Source organism: Pipra filicauda, unplaced genomic scaffold, assembly GCF_003945595.2.
Source record: "Pipra filicauda isolate LSUMZ 115617 unplaced genomic scaffold, ASM394559v2 scaffold493_size893225_pilon, whole genome shotgun sequence".
Taxonomy (NCBI): domain Eukaryota; kingdom Metazoa; phylum Chordata; class Aves; order Passeriformes; family Pipridae; genus Pipra; species Pipra filicauda.
In genome coordinates, this window is record NW_024104635.1 from 415,934 (window position 1) to 434,341 (window position 18,408).

The 18,408-nt window shown below is 49.3% G+C and overlaps 1 protein-coding gene across 1 annotated transcript in view; it reads left to right on the plus strand.

Moving 5' to 3' along the window:
- The first annotated feature begins 1,169 nt into the window (after window positions 1–1,169).
- The window catches only part of WNT7B (Wnt family member 7B), a 78,600-nt gene continuing 61,361 nt past the window's right edge, over window positions 1,170–18,408 (plus strand). Inside the window, exon 1 of the mRNA XM_039386588.1 lies at window positions 1,170–1,660. Coding sequence (XP_039242522.1) covers window positions 1,170–1,660 — 491 coding nt within the window. The remainder of the gene's footprint in view (window positions 1,661–18,408) is intronic.

Consider the following 18,408-nt stretch of genomic DNA (forward strand, 5'->3'; position numbering starts at 1 on the left):
CCGCCGGCAGACGCCCCCCGCTCGCCCCCCTATACCGGCTATTCCAGACCAGTCCTTCCCCTTCCCTGCTCTCCTGCGAAACCCAACCTCGCCAGGAAGCTGCGAGTGTGCATGGCTATTTCTCACTCACGCAGGCTACGACTACATATATTTTTTTTTTTTGAAAGTTCCGCCTGAAACCGAAGCTGAATTTTCAACACCGGGGGGACAACAAGAGCCAAACCCCCGCAGAGGTTGGACGGACGGCGGAGTCCTTCGGGAGAACTGGGGCAACCGCCCACAATAAAGCAGTTAACCGTGATCCGAGCTGGGAGCTGCCAGCTCGCTCGGGATCTCTCGCAGGGCGAGCCAAGGGTGCCACAGCAGGGGCAGGGAGCCTGCAGCCCCCGAGCGCGGGGGAGAGTTAAAAATGCTCCGTGGAGCGGGTGAGGAGCGCCTGTGGGGCGAGGTGTGTGGAGAGAGCTCAGCCAGGGAGCACGGATTCATTGCAGCCCAGGCTAGATCAGTGTCTCTCTATTGTCATCCTCCCCTTAAAAAAAAAAAAAAAAAAAAAAAAAAAAGGAGAGGGAGAGAAAAAAGTAGGCGGATTGCAGTGACTGACTGCCCAATGGCAGCCCTGGGTCTCAGGAGAGTTACAGAGAGAGGGAGAGAGAGAGAGAGAGGCACTTTCTGCCATCCAAATCCTTTAAACCATCCTCATTCCAACACGAGAACCCACTGTAACAACTTCCAACCACTGAGACATGACAGGCAGGAGCCCAGAGGCAGCAGCAGCAGCAAGAGCAGCAGCACCAGCACACACTCTGCACAGGGAGCAGCATTAGCACCAGGGGAATACTACACACAACAATACAAACAAACAAACAAACAAACAGACAAAGCCCCCCCAAGCCCAAGGGACTGGATTCCAACTCAGATTCAAGCCACAGCTGACACCAAAAAGGGTGGGAAATTACGACCAGGGGGGGCCAGAAAGGAATAACCAAGGAAGCGAACTCCAAGAGTGTAAACGGGATTCAGCCATGATCCTTTTTTCATCTCGCAGTGTGTTACTCTCAGTGTATTACCCTCAGATTTTCCTCATCCTTACCAGTGGGAGTTACCTGTAAGTGATCCAGATTTTTTTTTTTTCCAAATACTGTTTGCAATGCCCCCGCTAGCAGCTACCTATGGGCAGAGGGCAGAGCGAGCAGAGGGAGCCGGCAGCAGCCAGCCCGGGCGGCAGCTCCGCGCGGTGCGTGGCGGTGAGGATGGTGGCGGTGGCGGTGGCGGCGGCGGAGGAGGAGGAGGAGGAGGAGGAGGTGCTGCGCCGGTGGCGGTGCCGGCGCTGCCGGTCGGAGCCCGCCGGGGAAGGGACGCACGGCCAGGTAACCGCGGGGCTGCCCCGCCGGCCGGGCCGGGGCCCGGCGTGCCCGCAGCGGGGGCGGCGCACCTGGGAGGGCGGCGGGGCACGGAGCGGCGGCGTCTCCCCTGGGGACTCCGACCCCGACTCCTCCTCCTGCCAGACCGGAGATGGGCATCGCTTCGCGCCCGTCGGGGCAGCCCGTGTGAGCGCCGGGAGCCCGCGGAGCCGCAGCCGGCGGCGAGCGCCCGGGCCGGGCCGGGCGCGGGGAGCCCTGTCGGCCGCTGCCTTCGCTCCGGAGGGATCCCCAGTCCCGCAGTCAGGGCTGGCTCCAGGACCTTTTCCTTGTGAGGAAGGGGGTGGAGGTAGGGGTGGGGGAAATGAGAGTCGGTGGGTGGGACTGCGAGGAATTTCGGTCTCTTTTTTTAATATCTATATCTGCGTCTAACGTTGCGGTGGATAAGGAGCGGCCGGGCCGGGCCGTGCGGGCTGCGGACAGACCGTCGCCGTGGTGCTGCGGCGGGTCCCCGGCAGGTCCCTGTGCCCGCGCTGGGTGTCGGGGGCGGCGGGCGCGGGTCCCCCGCCGGCCCGAGCGGAGCCGGGCCCTTCTGGGGCTGCAGCCGGAGCCCGAGGGGCTGCGGGGACCTGTCCCGGGCTCTGCTCCCCCGCACTCCGGACGGGGCAGCCGTGGGGAGACCAGGGCGCTGGGGGCGGCAGGTACCCGGCCGCAGGAGCCGGTTTAAAACCGGGGAGCCTTTTCCCTCCCTTGAGCATCCCCCCAGCGCCGGGGCACGGCAAGACCCTCCCGGGACGCGGGGCCCGAGCCCGGGGGAGCTCCGGGAAGTGCAGCGGGCGGTTCGGGGCCGGGCCGGGCTACCGGGGCCGCGGCGGAGGGGCTCCCCTCGGGCGGGGATGGGGAACCCGCCTCGGCATCCCCGGGCCCGCATCCACCTCGGCTGCCGGGGCCGGACGGGTTTCCCTGCTCTCCCACCCCCGTGCGACCTCAGACTCTTTCGTATCCCGACGGGTGCAAATTTGAGCTCTTACACCTGAACTGCATGTGGATTTATATATATATTTTTATATATATATATATATATATATATATATATATAAAAATATTGTTTCCTCTGTATGCATGCATGGGAGAACATGCATATAAGCAAGCACGTGTGCGTGTGTTCCTCTGCGTGTGTGTGTGTGTGTATTTTCTGTGGGCTGTGGAAAAAACACAGCCCACCGCTACAGGAGAGAAATAGGAATAAACACACGCATAAAAAGAAACTAAAAGCCTATTTCTGCATTCTTAATTCCTAATGAAATGCACATGTCTTGGCTACCGATTTTTAAAGGCGCCTAGATTTATGGAAGCACGTTAGGTTTAATTCAGCCAGAGGCTGTTTCTGTTCTCGGGAGGGATATGTCTACTGGGTAGGTGACCGATAGCTTGTAAAAAAACCTTGCCGTGCTATCTTTGGTTTTGCTTTCTTTTTTTTTTTTTTTTTTAGACAGGAGGAAGAAGTCATAATAAATAAATAAATACACCCTTTTAATATAAGCGTAGCCATATTTTTCTCAAACCCGTAGGAAATTACTATCCTACAAAGTTTTCCTTCTATAAATAGTTCAAATCTTAAAACAAAAGTTTTTAACCGCACGCCAGATGCTGGGATGCTGGCGGTTTCCCTTGCTGTGTGACATAATTACAAGGTCCGATAGCAAAAGCTATAGAAGTATAATAATAATACTAAGGCGACTGTTGAGGGGAAATACAAGGGAAGCAATGCCTACTTTATTTTGAGCCAACTGCCTGGGGATGTTTTGAGCGCTGCCCCGCGACAATGAGAAGTTGTGGCGGATAAATAATGCTCTCTCGCCTTCCCCCGGGCCGTCCCCAGTTCATCCCCTCCGCGGCGGGTCACTCGGAGCTGGACCCGCGGAGCCGGAGCCGAGGTGGCTATTGCAGCCCAGCAGAGCAGAAGGGAAAGGGATCAGGAGGTGAAACCCAACAAAGCAGAGCCCCAGGGCGACGCGCACCTCCCTCCATCCATCACTCCGGAGGGACGGAGCCGGTGCCTCTCCGGGGAGAAAGCAGCGCTGCCGGGCCCCCCGGCCCCGCTCCCCCGCCGTGTCATCCCCGGCCCCGCTCGTTGTGTCCCCCCCGGCCCCGCTCCCCCGCCGTGTCCCCCCCGGCCCCGCTCGTTGTGTCCCCCCCGGCCCCCGGAGCGGGACAGCGGAGGCAGAGCCGCGATGCTGCACCTCGCTCCCCTTGGGAAGCGAAAGGGAAGAGGGGTTATTTCAGTGCTCAGTGGAGAGCAGCCTAGCGCATTTGTGGTGTTTATCTGGTGGGTAAATATACTTCTCTGGCTTACTAATGGTAGTTTTTGAAGATTAAAGAATAGTAGAGCCTGTTCGAGCATTATCTGCCGGTGTCTGCTCCTGCTGCCCTCACCTCCGGAGGGGAGGATGCCTCCCAAGCTGCTGTTTAGTGAGCTCTCAGGGACTGTCAATGGCTATGTTAATTTTCCCCCGAGATCTCTATCATCTTTCGGCTATGGGAGTGACTCCTCGGCTTCTGCATTGCCGCTCCTTCAGGGATAAAGACGTAACTACTTTGAGATGCAGCGGGCGAGCAAATGGAGTGCGGGGTGTCCGTGCTCAGTCGCGCCCGGTTATTCTACCACAAAACCTGTAGAGCAAAAATCCCATCGTGATGAAATGGGATTATAAGAATGGAAAAAGCAATGCTGAAATGAAGAAGGCATCGGGGCCTCAGTGCTTTGTGTGCAATAGCCGTGAAGAAAGTTAAGTTACGGTAGACTACATCCAAAATTATTTTAAAGAACTATCTCCTTTATAAAATGGGTTTCTGTATTGTAAATGTACTATCTGATAAAGTCATCTTCTTCGGGGTGCTCGCCTGCTAACCTCTGGTCCGCTGGGGCACTGTAAACACTTTTACAAGCACAAGTAATTAGTGCCTGACTTTGGGAAAAAGGAAACTCACTGTGGCTCGAACAGCTGGTAGTGGGATGATTGATGCCTTTTAATGCACTGGACATATTTTGGTAATTCAATTAAATATTTAAAGTATAGATCTGCCATTTAATAATATCAATGCAGTTAGTATAAATGTCTAAACCCGAGGATTATATGTAATAGTGACACCATTTCTTGCAATGCACGTTGAAGTGTGCATGTGTCTGTACACGCACACATATTTGGCTGCTTCTAAATGCAATGGTGCTTGTCCATTTTCCATTTGTGTACCCCTTTCGCTGTTCATGTTCTCTGGGGCTGGATGCATTCACCAGCAACATGACAATCGGCTCTTAAGAGGCTTATTTTGGGGATTATCTGCTGGTACATAGACAGCTAATTCAGTTATTTGCTATAAAGTGATTGGGAATAACTCCCAAGAGAGTGTGTGTATGTAGGAATAGCAGCACAAATCTTCAAAGTGGATCCCTATTCTAACACTATAATACAACAAATAATTTATATTGGTGAGTAGATATTACTGCCTGGTTAGGAAATGCAGGGGGATAAAAATCCTCTGCACATCTTGCATCTGTTCTGCTGGTGCTCCCATGTCCTTACAATTCCATACCCTTTACAACATGGCTTCTCCACGCTTGTGGGAGGTGGGTTAGAAGGAATGTATATTTTTCCTATGCCTGCAGGAAACTGCTCATGCCTAAAGATTGCCCCAAAGATTCCCTAAAGGACTGCTGGACAGAGTCCCTGGAGTTTGTGTGCAGGGAGGGAGGGAGCAGCACAGGCAGAGGGCAGCCCACGTGCCCTGGGGGGCACAGCCTGTGAGGGGACAGGGGGCACAGCCTCACCAGTGATGCCAGCAATGCCTCCCTGCCAACTGGGACAGTCGGGATGCCCCCTCTTCCCATCCTGGTCAGATCAGGGCAGGATCAACCTCTGTGATTAAGGCTGTTATGGGAACAGGATTGTCTCTGGCTCAGTCACTGGGCTGTGGTGTAAATCCATCATTTCCCTGCTTTTGCGCCTTGTTCAAAACTGAGACTTTAGGGCAAGCTTGCTCCCTTAGTCTCTATTTGTGCAGTGTCTCATGCCTGAGGAGAGCTGAGATCCTCAGGTTGTTCTTTTACATGGTACTGTAATAATAGCCCTCTATAAGAGGATTTGGAATTCCACTTCACCATCCCTCAGAGATGTGTTGGCTTATAGACAGAACAGGTGAATCTCCAGAGGGTATCAACTGTCTTCTGGATCACCTAAAGCTAGCTTTAGAATTAGCTAAAATGAGAAATGAGCAGAAATGAGAAAGATAAAGGGTATTTTCACTCTGGGCTGCCATAAGCACTGTGAGCTTGGCATGCCTGTCTGGTACAGGCTATTTCCCTGTATTGAAGGAGCTACAGAAAGATGGGAGAGTGACTGTGATATGATTTCTTGGTAGCTCTAGAAGATAAAGTCCATCATTTCACTGAGACACCCAGAATAAAATTCTCTGTCTAAAACCACAGAGCTCTGGTAAATCTGTGACTGGCTACTCTTCTCCATGCCAAGGTCTCCATCAAGCACTTGAGTTCTGAACATCCTTGAATCCAAATGCATTTGGATGAAGGCAACTCTCTCAATCCTTCGTGGCAATTAGTTCTGGGAATTAGATGTTTAGCACACCTTGAAATTGAAAAAAACAATGACTTAAGTAATGATAAGGAAAGGTGGCAGCATCCAGAAATTGTAGGATGACAGCATGGAATTATTACATATGTTGCATTACCAACACAATAGTGGGTATAAAGCAACATGAAATATTTAGATGAGTAGGTGAGATTAAATGCAGGTATGTTTGCATATTAAACACCCAACAAGGCTAATCCCTCAGAAGACAACATTTCAAAGGAGGTGTTAAAGTGCTAAACAACGTGATTGCAATTACACAGTTATACTGACAGGCACCTCTCATGCAGTGGTGCAGTGCCCTGCGTGTACCTGGCACTGTGTCCTGCTGCAGGTAGAACGTGTGTTCTCAGTGCAGGGACTGTGTCATTTGGGCTGAAATGCTGTCAGAGAGCCTCTTTAACCCTCTAGTCCTCCCAAGTAACCACAAGCAACAGAAAGCTGGGACCAGCTATAGATCAAAGGAGCTCTGGAGACGTGCTGACACCATGTGTTGCAGAACTGGTTGTTGTTGCAAGCCCAATTTCTTCAGCCCAGAACCTCTGGACATTGTTTTACCCTCAGTGGACTCTTACCAGTGCCTTTCATGCCTGCTGGCCAAGCCCCTCCAGCTGCTAACTGCCTGACAGATGGCCCTTTGCAACTCCAGGTTCACCTGTCTGCTTGGTTCTTCTCATTCTATTTGCTCTTTCCTCCTTGATGCTGCACTGCCCTCCTGTAGAGCATCACCCCAGCCTGCCCCAGGCACAGAACTGACAGAGTGCAGCAGAAGTGCTCTGTGTGGAAGGGTTGTATGAGAACCAGCCAGGCCTCTCTCCATGAGAACCCTCCATGTCTCCTGTGTTCTGGGACTGTGCCATGCACGTGTGAATCCCCTGTCCATGAGCTGAACAAACTTGTCGCTGAAAGCTCCAGGCTTACAAGTCCAGAATTATGTGGGAGGCTAAGGAAGTCCAGGAGGGTAGGCATAGGCGTGCTCTGGAAGAGACTCCAGGGAAGGCAGGTTCCTGGGCAATGTCTTTCAGTCTTTTAAGGGTTATTAGCACCCTTTCCTTCTCTTTTACTCTCCCTTCAATCCTTCTCCAAAGGTAAAAGGATATCTTTTCTCTCCATTGTGAGAGCTACACAGGACTTGCTCTCCACTTCTTGCCAAGACAACTCCTATGCATTTGCTTTTGCTACAACACATGCCCGAGGAACATTGCAAATACTTCAGCTAGAGAAAATGTGAAGAAATTACAGATGCAGAGATTAAATATTTTCTCAGTAGGTTTTTCTGTCCGTATGCAATACACCTCTATAATTTTTTCCTCCTGTTACTGCCTAAATGATGTTAGGACAAATCATTAGATAACATGCTAATATGCATGATAACATGCATGATAATAGAAACTTTTACGAAAAAGTTGTCTTCTCCATGTCTTCTTTTCTTTCTAAAAGTCACTTCTGGATAGTACAATGGAGCTGAAAGTTAACTGCCTTGTTCAGTTCTAAGGGAGTACAGGCAGCTTTTCTGAAGTTAAGGTAGATGAGGCCAAATAGTTGCTCTCATCATAAAAATATCTTTATTCTACTAGGATATGACAGCAAGATGATTATCACCTATTAATTATTTTACAGCAAATCATATCTTTAGAAAATTTCAAGACAGGTTAAATCAGAGAGTTACTGTATTTTTTTTCTGGAAATGATTTTAATAGTGCATACAGTTTATACCTGTGCTGCAGTCACAGTTCTGAACATTTATTTTCTTTCCAGCCTGTGCTTGTGGATCAGATTTCCCTCAACAAAGGATAAAATTCATATTTATGCAAAAATCCCACTTAATCATCACGGTGACATAGTCTTGTTCCAGCTCTTTGTCCAAGGTCAGATTTCCCCCCAAGTTCCTAAAAAGTTAAAAAAAGGACATCCAGTGGTATAGCAGGTGTGCAAATGAGGGCAAATCCAGGCTCGGGTGTTTGACACGCGGCAGAAGAATTTTCCTCTGTGTGGTGGCACCAAGTCCACTGGTCTCTGCGTGTCCCAAATGCTTTCTTTGAAGCAGAGACACCCTGTTGCTCGTCAGTGGCAGCGCTTTCCCAGCTGGTGGGACTCGGTGGGCTCTGCTGGCAGATGGGTGGTGCGAGGGCAGCGCTGATGAGTTGCATCCTTCCACCAGCATGGACTTGGAATGCACAACAAAGGCATTCAAAATCATGTCCTCCTGGATGGCCACTACTCAGATCTGTGCAGCACTTTGGGAAGCTCTTATACCTTGTCTTTTCAGTACTGAGGGCCTGAGGCTTCTCTCCCCTGGGGTCACATCCACAGCTCAGCAAGCTGATAAAGCAGGAGCAGCTCTGGAGTGACTCTGGCGCAAGCAGGAGGAGAATCAAACAGAAAGTCAGCACAAGCCTCGTTCTTCCAGTATCCATTTGAATACAGCCTTGGCACAGGCTGCCATTTTATGCAATTTATAGGGAATGTGGCCATGGTTCTCAAGAACACACAGCAAAAGCAATATTTACAGGAGGCCATGTCAGACACAACCCAAAATCGGTTCTATGGCCATTGAAAGAATCATGGCCTGTGGAACCAGCAAGAGCAGACATAAAGCCAAAACATTATTTCTTTTTTTAAGGGGAGAAGCACTTCAAAAGCCCTGCAGCATTTGCTGTTACATGCAAGGCATTGCAGGGCAACCCAGCTTTCAAAGCTGGAACTGAGCATGAGCCAGAAAGATCTGTCTGCCTTCAAGCAGGGCCTGGAAAACACAGGGAGATGTATTTAATTTAAAATTCTCAAGTGCTGCAGTACTGGGACTGGATATCATATCCACCCTCCTAATCTGGCTGAAGTGAGACATAATTATGAAATGTGACTACTATTTAATAATAGTTTCTTTCATGCAAGGATCATAAGTGAATTAATCCTACCAGTATTGAAGTGAGTTGGGCAAGGATCGTTTCCCTCAGCGCTGGGGGAATGCAGCAGCTGCTCTGTGGTGCCCCGTGCCCAGCAGAGCTGTGTGGACATGCAGGACCAGCACCAGTCCCGACATCCCCGGCAGCAAGGCAGGAAAGCATCTCAAAAAGCTCAAGCACACCTCTAGTTGATCTGGACCCTGGCCAGTGCCAGCCCCTCTAAAGATTGCACTATTCCATGGTGGGTTTGCTCTGTGGTGAGCACAGGAAAGGTCCGAGACTGGCCCAATGCCCAAGATGCTGAACAGCAGCACCATGAGTGCTGCCTGCCTCGGTTTCCCACAGCTTTAATGGGGCAATAACAGCGCTGGCAAGGCTTGAAGGGAGGGGAGGGGCAGGAGAGCAAAAGCTGCCACAGCACTTTGGAAAGAGAAAACTTGGCGTAAGTGCCACATCATCGCTTTCAGGGACTCTTTGTGACCACAGGCAGCGGAGACGGTGCGACTGTGTCGCACCTGAGACGTGGCTTCGCCATCCCCTGCTTCAGCACCACGTCCAGCGTGGCCTCGGGGACAGCTCGGGGGAAAGTGCTGCTGACCCACGTCCCGAGGTCACTTCCGACAGAGCCCTCTCCTGCCGCAGGAGCCTTCCCGTGGGAGCCAGGCTTGGCACCAGAGCCGGCCCGGGGTGCCAGGGGCTGCCGGCAGGCAGGACATGGTTAAGGGAACGGCCACATCTCTCATGACTCCTCTGGCTGCTCGCCAGGGAGCCATGTGACTCCTTGGTTAAAAGAGTCCTCTCAACCATGAGACACTTTTTTTCCCCCCTCTGGTTGTACCTTTTCTTTTCTGAAGCTAAAAGAAAACAAAACGTACCCACAAAACTTTCCACATTAAAGTTACATTGTAGTCGGATGACTCAGGGTGAGAAATTCAAGGGGAATGAAGAGGAAGGGGAACATTCCTGAATCAGACCTGTTGTGCTGAGCCTTAAGGAAGAGGAGGATTTTGCTGGTTGGAGAAGAGCACTGCTGTACAGCACAGTGAGCAAGGAGCAAAGGACGGGGCTTAAATCTCTTCCCTGCTGCTCTGGACTACTGCTAAATTCGTCAGGATAGCGTCAAACCCAGTGGACTTTGACGCTATCAAGAAGGCTGAGGGTGGGAGTGCAAATAAATATGGTGCCATCTGATTCACAGTAAATTCCTTTTTCTCCACTCCCATGGCCTAAAGGGTACATCAACCAGCTTTACAGTTTTTGGTTGTTTTTGTTTGGTTTTTTTTATGGGCACCTCTTATCACAGTATCTGAGCACTGCCCATAATAATTAGATTGGCACATCCCTAGTAGGCTTCCTGGAGTCTTTTGTTCCTCTGCTTTCTCTGTCTCTGGGGAGCTCTGCCCAGCATAGGTGCTTCTGAGGGGAGGGATGGGGTCAGGTTATTGTTGTTAATGTCACTCTGGTTATGGTGTAAAAGATGTATCAAAGAGGAAGTTCTTGCACTGTGACCTAAAGGTCATCAGGCTCTGGATTAGGCTAATCTCTGAAAGTTTGTTCCCCAGACAGATCCTTTGGACCGAGAGTAACTTACCTCTAGGCACAGAGCTTTGTCTGGGGTTTTATGATCTTCCTTGTTCCAGAGAAGCTCAACTGTCCTGGCAGAGGCAGAGGTTTGGTCTGGCTTGTCTTGCTGGGCCCTGATCCATTAATTGCTGTGTGGGGGTCAGGCTTCACCCTTGACCTGGGGAAGAAGGAGAGCAGGGAGGAGAGAAGGACCTGCCTGCAGAGGTGACATGCACGGCACAACCTCAGCCCAATGTGTGCCGGGCACTGGGATGTCAGTCTGCTGTTCTCATGGGCAGAGCACCTTGCAAGATGTAAAGCCTCTGTCTCACTTCGACCTTATCCTCTTTTTGGAGAAAAAGGGCAAAACATTCTGAAAATTGCCAGTCAAGCAATTTTCCAGGCTCGTCCATCTGTTTGGGACTCTTGCAGGCTGCACTGAGTGGCTGGAGAGGAGCAAGTTTGGGGATGTGCACGAAGCAGTAACACAGAATGCAAGCTGTGCAGAGGGTGTGGGGTGCTGGACAGGACTCAGCAATAACAGCTTGCTCCTTGCTTTGGAACCCCCAAACACAGACATGCTTCTGAGCAGAACCTCAGCACCCTCCTGGTGTAAATACTCACTTTGAAGGAATGCACCCAAGAGGAGCATGTGTGCCTGGCCCTCCGTGCTCCTCTGCTGTCCCCACCCCAGCTGCACAGCGCGTGAAGCCAATTCCCCAGCAACAAGACTTGGCAGGTGGCACCTGATGAGATAATTGTGCCCCTGGGACATTAGGAGGCATGAGGTGCGGCCAGGTGCTCCTGATCTGTCCATGGGTGTGATTTCTGTGGTAACCACACCCTCAAGTGTTGCCTTACTGCAATTAGGAAATTTGTTCAGTTTGGGTCAAGTACTTCTATTAGGGTGCTCTTCACATCTAACATGTGTTGGCATGGCAGGAGCATGTGGATGTCCAGGGTCAGGCAGTGGGCTCGGCTGAGTGGTGTTCCTCCAGCCAACAGGGAAGAAGTCCTACTTCTCAGCACTTTGATCTCTGCTTATTGCCAAATCTGGACCTTCCCTTCCTGCAAACCCACTGATCTGAGCGTTAACTCAGGTGTAAATAATGAAATCGCTCCCTTAGATGAGACGCTCCATTTTGGCTGTCACAGATGAGGAACCTTTTAGCAGCTTGCCACTTTTGCTTCCTGGGATTTCTATTTTGCAAGAAGTGCTTTAAAAACTTAACACATATGAGGGCTATGCTGCAGGAGAGATCACATGACAGTTCCTTTCTGTAGGTTGAAGATTCCTTGCTGTCCCAGGCTGCCCTGCACTGCAGCCTTGCTGTCAGTGTGGAAGGTGGTGTTAAATCAGTCTATTAGTGAAAAATGCCAGTCAGATATTCACCCCTTCTTATGAAAGACTTGGTGCAACAAGGTCCAGCAGACAATGAGGTGCCCTGGCTGTCATGGAGGTGAATAGGAAAGGGGGGCCTTGAGTAAATTGCAGAGTTTGTTCCCCATGACTTTCCTTGGGCACAGCTCTCGTGGCTTGCCATGTTTGCTGCACTGCTGTAAGAGGCACAAAATGAAACAGTCCAGAAGGGGCTTGAGGTTCTGCCAAAATCTTGCTGTGACTTTGGGGAAGTCTTTCCTGCCTGTGTGCAGGAAAATTCTTCCAGCGTTGCCTGCCGGACCTGCAAGTGGGGCAAGATCACTCTGTGCCTTCACACAGGCAAGCACGTGCAAAGCTTGTGCCACTTGCCCTTCTCACAGCCAGCCCAGGTGCTGCCCAAAGTTCCACTTTAAACTTTGGCTCCACCCTAACATTGCCTGAATAACTGCAGGATTTAGCTCACAATATTTTGTTAGGGGAGTGCTGTTTATTAGAAAGAAGGAACGATGTATTCTACCTCTCCAAAAATGAAAACCCCTTTCAGCACTGACAAAAGCCCTGCTTTTCTTCATATTGCCCAAATAGGACTTTTTGATGTGTATCAGATCTTTGCTTACGTGGTAGTTGCCATTGTATACCTAACCAGAAATCAGCTTTAGCTTTCTGACAATAGCTGGCACAGATTAGGTTCACTCTAAGACATCTTATGAGATAATTAAAGTGATGACTGATAACATAGCACAGCAAAAGGAATGTTTCTTGAAGCAGAGCTGCTCTACAGGTTGCTTGTGTGCACTTTGTTAAGTGCAGCCCAGGCACAATTACCCTGACTTTGATGAATTCACAGAAATCAATCTGGCATCTTATTTTTTGAGAATAAATCCTGAAATTCTCTCAGTTTCTGTCTCCTTCTTAAATTAAATGCATGTACACGAATATGCCGCTTACGAAGGGTGCCTGAATCACAGCCCTGGAAAATGAATTCCTCTCCTTACCCACAAAACCAGCAGAGCACAGGCAGAGGGTGTGTGAGCTTCCCCACTCCACCCCATCCCTGTGTCTCATCCATGACCTAGAGGGGCAACCTCTAGCTAGGCAGAAGTGGGTGGCTCAGTCTCTGTACTTATTTAATCCTTGGCCAACCTGCCAGGGCTGCCAAAGAGGGTGCCAATTGTGGTGGTGGTTTCTGTGATGTGGATAGTCGTCCACTGGGAACTGGATTAAGACCATCAGCTCATTTCAAATACTCTAGGCCACAAAGCATCTGCCAAATGGTAACCATTTTTTTGGTCACTACTGACTTGGGTCATGTTTGGACCAGCGATGAAAGGCTCTGTATCCCAGCACCAACCCCCTGAGCCATACGGTTTCCCGGAATAATTTTTTTTTAAGAAGGGAAACATTATTTTTTGTCCTAGATTCTACTTTGATCAGCTGATTTTTAATGTGCACATTGGTACTTTAAGGTGCATAATTTTCATTACTTGATTGTAGAGGGCTCAGAGGCTGGGAAGGATTTTGGAAGATGGCAGGTGGCAGACCCATGTGGTGTGGTCCAAAATGAGCTCTCAGAGAGAGTGGTTACACACTCTGGCACCCCAGTGGGCTCCATATTTAGACCTAAAATTGATCTTACACCTTCAGATTTATCCCCTAGTCCCTCAGGAGGGAAACTGCCATTAAAATTGAAGATCATATTCTTCTTTGCTCTTGTTCTTTTGGCAATACCTGGTGATTTGTGTCTGATCTGTGGCATCAGCCACCTTTCTGGCAGCTCTTCCAGCAGCTGTTCGTGTTGTCAGTGGTGTCTTTTGAACCCACCACAAACTTCTGTGCATGCCCAGCAGCACCCCGAGGTGCTGGGAGGTGACATGTCTCAGCTGCTGCAGAACTGCAGGAGGTAGAGACTGAATCTTTTTCCTAAAATCCCACAGCCCAGCACGGCAGGGAAGTGGAGGATACTGAGGGTGAGCAGCACACTGTCAGCCTGCTGAAGGAACACCTTTTTGGCCCTTCCCAGGTGATGGGCAGCCATGCAATATTGCCACCAGCTCTCTCCTGAGCTGAAGCAATTCCTCAGAGGTGACTGGATTTGTCTTTCCTGGGAGTGATTTGCATTTAGCACAAAGGCTCTACTTGGATTGCATTAGTTCCTCAGAACAGGGAGTCACCTGCCTCCTCCTTCCCCATTGCACATGGAAGTGACACATGCTGGGACACTGAAGGAGTGACTGTTATAATGACAGAAAATGCTCAGCTAATCCATTTCAGCTATGGATATTCAGAGCAACAGATGGAGGAAAAATGATGGTATTGACTGACGGCATTGTGAGTCTGGGGTAGGATCTGCTTTCTCTCACACTGACATGTCAGAGGCATCTTACCAGTAGATATCTCACAGTAGTTTGTTGGCCTTGGACTGTGAAATATATATTTCAGATTACCTTTTATTTTGTTTAAAATAAGAAAAAAAATATTTTATTCAATGTATCCTTCTGCTGTGAATAGTTTCTGTCAAAAGAAATAGAAGAAAATAGAGAAAGTAGGGAAGAAATTGTGTTTAAAAGATTATATGTAGTCATATAGATGCACACAGAAATAGTGATTCTTTTTGTTTTTTAAATAAGTGTGTGTCTACAAAGCTCTCTTGAGTTTTTCTGCTTATTTGGATCCCTTTATGTATAGTTTCTTTTTCAGGGGTAGAAACTTCCCTTTCAATAGCAGCTGAGGCTTAAATTCAAGAGAACACATGGAGAACTGGAAGCATACAGGCTTGTAGTTACATGCATATATTTAAGAAGATCGCATCCCACATGTAGAAAACACAGGACATACAAAATGCCCAACATCCTTGTGTGTTCCCTGGGTACAAAGGAATTCCAGCTCATGCTTAACTTTCCCAAACCAAGCTCTAAATTTGGGTGACAGCTCTCAATTTTACTTTTTCACTTCCAAAAACCCACGAAAAGTGAGCTGGAAATGTACAGTGTCAGAGAAATCTCAGTCTGAGAAACGTGAGTTTATGTAAGTCAGTCAGGTTTTTCCTTTCAGCCTTTGGCTGTGTGTGAAGACCAAGCCTCAGGTCCCAGGAGCTTTCAGGAGAGAGGTGATGAGGAGCGATGGGTGGCAAGGCAGTGACAACCAGGGAAGGGCCCGTGTGTTCCCCAGGGAGAAGGGAATGCAGAGAAGGGGGGAGTGGAAAAGCCCACTGGGAAGGTGAGGAGGGGAAGGATCCTGACAGCTGCAAGGAAGAAGGTGAAAAGTCATGGAAGCCTGGAAAAGAGGGAGCTGGAGAATGAAACAGGCTTTAGGATGGTTCCACAGACGGAGGCAGCTCTCGGGAGGTTCAGCATTGACCTGCATCGCAGTTCAACCTGTCCTGTTGGTCCAAGCCATGGCCCCATCACTTGGGCAGAAGCTTAATGACCTGAGAGCAGCTTCTCTGGCACTCAGCATGAGGTCAGAGCCTGGAGAGCAGCATCCCCTGGAGCCAGGAGGCGAGTGCAGTGTCAGGAAGCGCGATCAGAAGCAGAGCTGCCCAGGGAACTGTGCTGTGCCCGGACACAGCCACACGCTGTGGGCCCGGTGTGTGCCCAGGCAGGGTGTGACTGCCCATCCCTGGCTGGGGAGAGGCACCACAAAGCACAGAGCACAGCTCACAGCTGGCTGGCTTCAGCAGAGGGTGATCCCCTCTCTGAGGGGGTGCGGGAGAGGGAATGTAAAGGAGGTAAGAGACAAAGCGCAGTTTACATCAGCACTGAGAATCCAGCTTTGGAAGAAGATTTTCTGCATGGCTGCTCCACATAAATTGTGCTTAGCTCTACAGTTGCAGGATTTTGAGGTCTCTGATGAGGCTCTTGAATTGTCCTAAGGGAAATTTTGCTATTTAGGATCCCAACATGCCACCACCCCCAAAACAGAAAGCCTTACGTGGGCGCGAAGTTTAGAGATTCAGAAACAGTGTAATATTAATGGTCTGAAGGGACACGGATTAAAGGCTGTCTTTACAGGATTTAGTTTGTGACTATGGGGTAAAAGTGCTGTTTGGCCCGAGAGTCCACAACCAGAGTGTGCAGTGGCAATCCATAATATTGCAATTCATTGGTGACAGCCAGTGCTGTGTAACACTGTGTGCGAGGCTGAGCTCAGACAGTCACTGCCGAGGGTATGCTCAGCTTTTCCTTCCTCTAGAGCATGAATTCATTTCAAAAGCCAAGCTTTCAGGGGGTATAGCATTGTTTGTGTGCAGCCAAACCGTGCGGGATTTTCTTCCCAAATTAAATTCAGCTCTTTTCTTGCCATCTTTAGAACTAACTCTTTTCAATATTTCAGCTGACTGAGATCCAGTTTTAAAAATATATATAGGAGCCTTTGCTTGGCACAGAATAGAAACCCTGGCTTTTATAGCATCCATGCACTACCAGGGTCTAGTTTATTATTTGTAAAGTATTTCTGGGATATATCTTTCTTTATATAAAAGTAAGCCCAGTACCATGCATATCTCACATCTCTCCTCTTGTTTTCTTCATGGACACAAAGACATATAAAGGTTTTATAAGGTACAGAAAGACTTCAGAGAACATACTTTATGAGTGGTTTGGGGATCTTCTTTTGAGCTTTGCTTAGAGCTGTCTTTCCAAAGTTGCACAATTTTGGTCGGGATTGGTGCCTCATACACAGATCTATGATTTCAGTGTATCCAAGCCTGATTTCTCAGTGTTTCACTCAGCAGTTTTCACTAAGGACCTGTACGTGTAGACCTGAGACCAAGCAAAGGTTAACATAAACTGGCTACTGTATCTCATCTTTCTCAGGACCTCAGATAAGCTCCTGGAGATGAACAGAGCAAGGCTGGCATCTGACGTGAGCTCTTATCAAACTAATCTCGGTGTAGCTGTGCCAGTTTCAGTCTCTTGTCATACAAACTTTTTCTCCCTCTCCTCTATTCCCTCCAGTATTTTTTCCAAGATAAAATGATTAAGGAAGGGAAGAATTGATAGATAAACACATGAAACTGAGAGGAGGCTCAGAAACCACCTATGATTCCCGTTGGTGGATTCTACTATTTGGAATAAACTATAAGTCTCACGCTTTCCCTGAGATGTGAATCCCAAATTGTACCTCCCAGGGACCAGGAAGCACTTGGCAAACACCTGGAGCTAGCTCACATGTTCAGCAGCACATGCAGGCACACACGTGCAGTCGCCCAGGCAGGAGAGTAAATGCTGGCTCCAGTGCTTCCAGGCTGAGAACACATATCTGGGCAAACATAGGTTATTATAACTCTGGACAGCAAACCACAAAGGCATTCAAAGAATCACCACCACAACATTTTGCAGAATATTATTACAACTGTCACTAGCAGTTCTGTCAGAAATCTGGAAATTGCAAAGGACAAAAATTTAACTACTGAGGAGCAGGGAATTCTCAAAAAATGTCCGTCGGTGTGCTGGCACCTTTGGCCAGACAGGAAAGTGCTGGGCTGTGCTGCTAAAGGTCCTGTGGAGTAATGGGGGAAAGAAATGCCAGAATGACACTTGTGTAACCCTGAGCGATACTCACCTCTTGTGTACCCCTCTTTCTTTAAGATCCTAATGCATCCTCGTTAGTGCTGTCATGTCTGTGTTGCACCACCTCTGCGGCTGGACTAGCTTCAAGGACTAACTTGGACACTTCAAAATCTCCAATCTCATTAAAGCTGTGACTTTGGAAACAAGTTTGAGTTTTATGAGGGAGAAAATAAATGGAGCTCTGCTCATCTGGCCTTTACCTGCACCGGTAAAACGTGCCACAGCAATATTGCAGTGAAATGATATCTTTGAAGCCACACAAGACATCTGGTTGGGCATGACCTCTTGTGCTGTTTAAAAACTTCTTTTGTGCATTTATATGTTCTGATATAAAAACATGGCATTTTGTGTTGCAGCATGAATCCTTTCCTTGTGCTTCCTTAATGCAAGAGGAGGTCAGAGGAGTAGAGATGTGGACACAAGGATCTGAAAGTTCTGGAGCTTGGGCAGCTTCCATAGGAAGGGGTTTTGGTGGCTTGAGCCCTTAGACAGGAGGTGGAGTAGGGCTGTTATGCAAAGGTACAGAACTTGAATTCCTTCCATAAGTCCCATATCAGCAATGGCTCTGAGGAACCTTCTCCCTGCTGCATCCTTTTCAGATGCTATTTCATCCCAAAGTGATCCATGAGCAAATCTCCTAAAAGCTCCTGGTCACATTGTCAGGAGTGAAATGAGCAGGCACACTAATTGCCATTCCAGAGATTTCAGGAAAAGCAAGATCTGTGACACGAGCTGGGCAGCTCACATTGCTGGGAGCTGAGGCTCCAGGCTCCTGGCAGGCTGAGGGGAGCAGTGAGCTCCCAGGGGTCTGTGTGTGGAAGGGCTGAGGAGCTCGTTCCGGAGCCGCGGGATGGGAGCGGGGCTGCGGCTCTGGCAGCGAGCGGGGACATGTTGGTGCAGCTGGCCCCGGTTCTGTCTGTGGGAGAGCCTGCCAGCCCGTGTGCACAGTGCTGCTGGGTGTGTGTGAGCTGCTGGCAGCAAAGC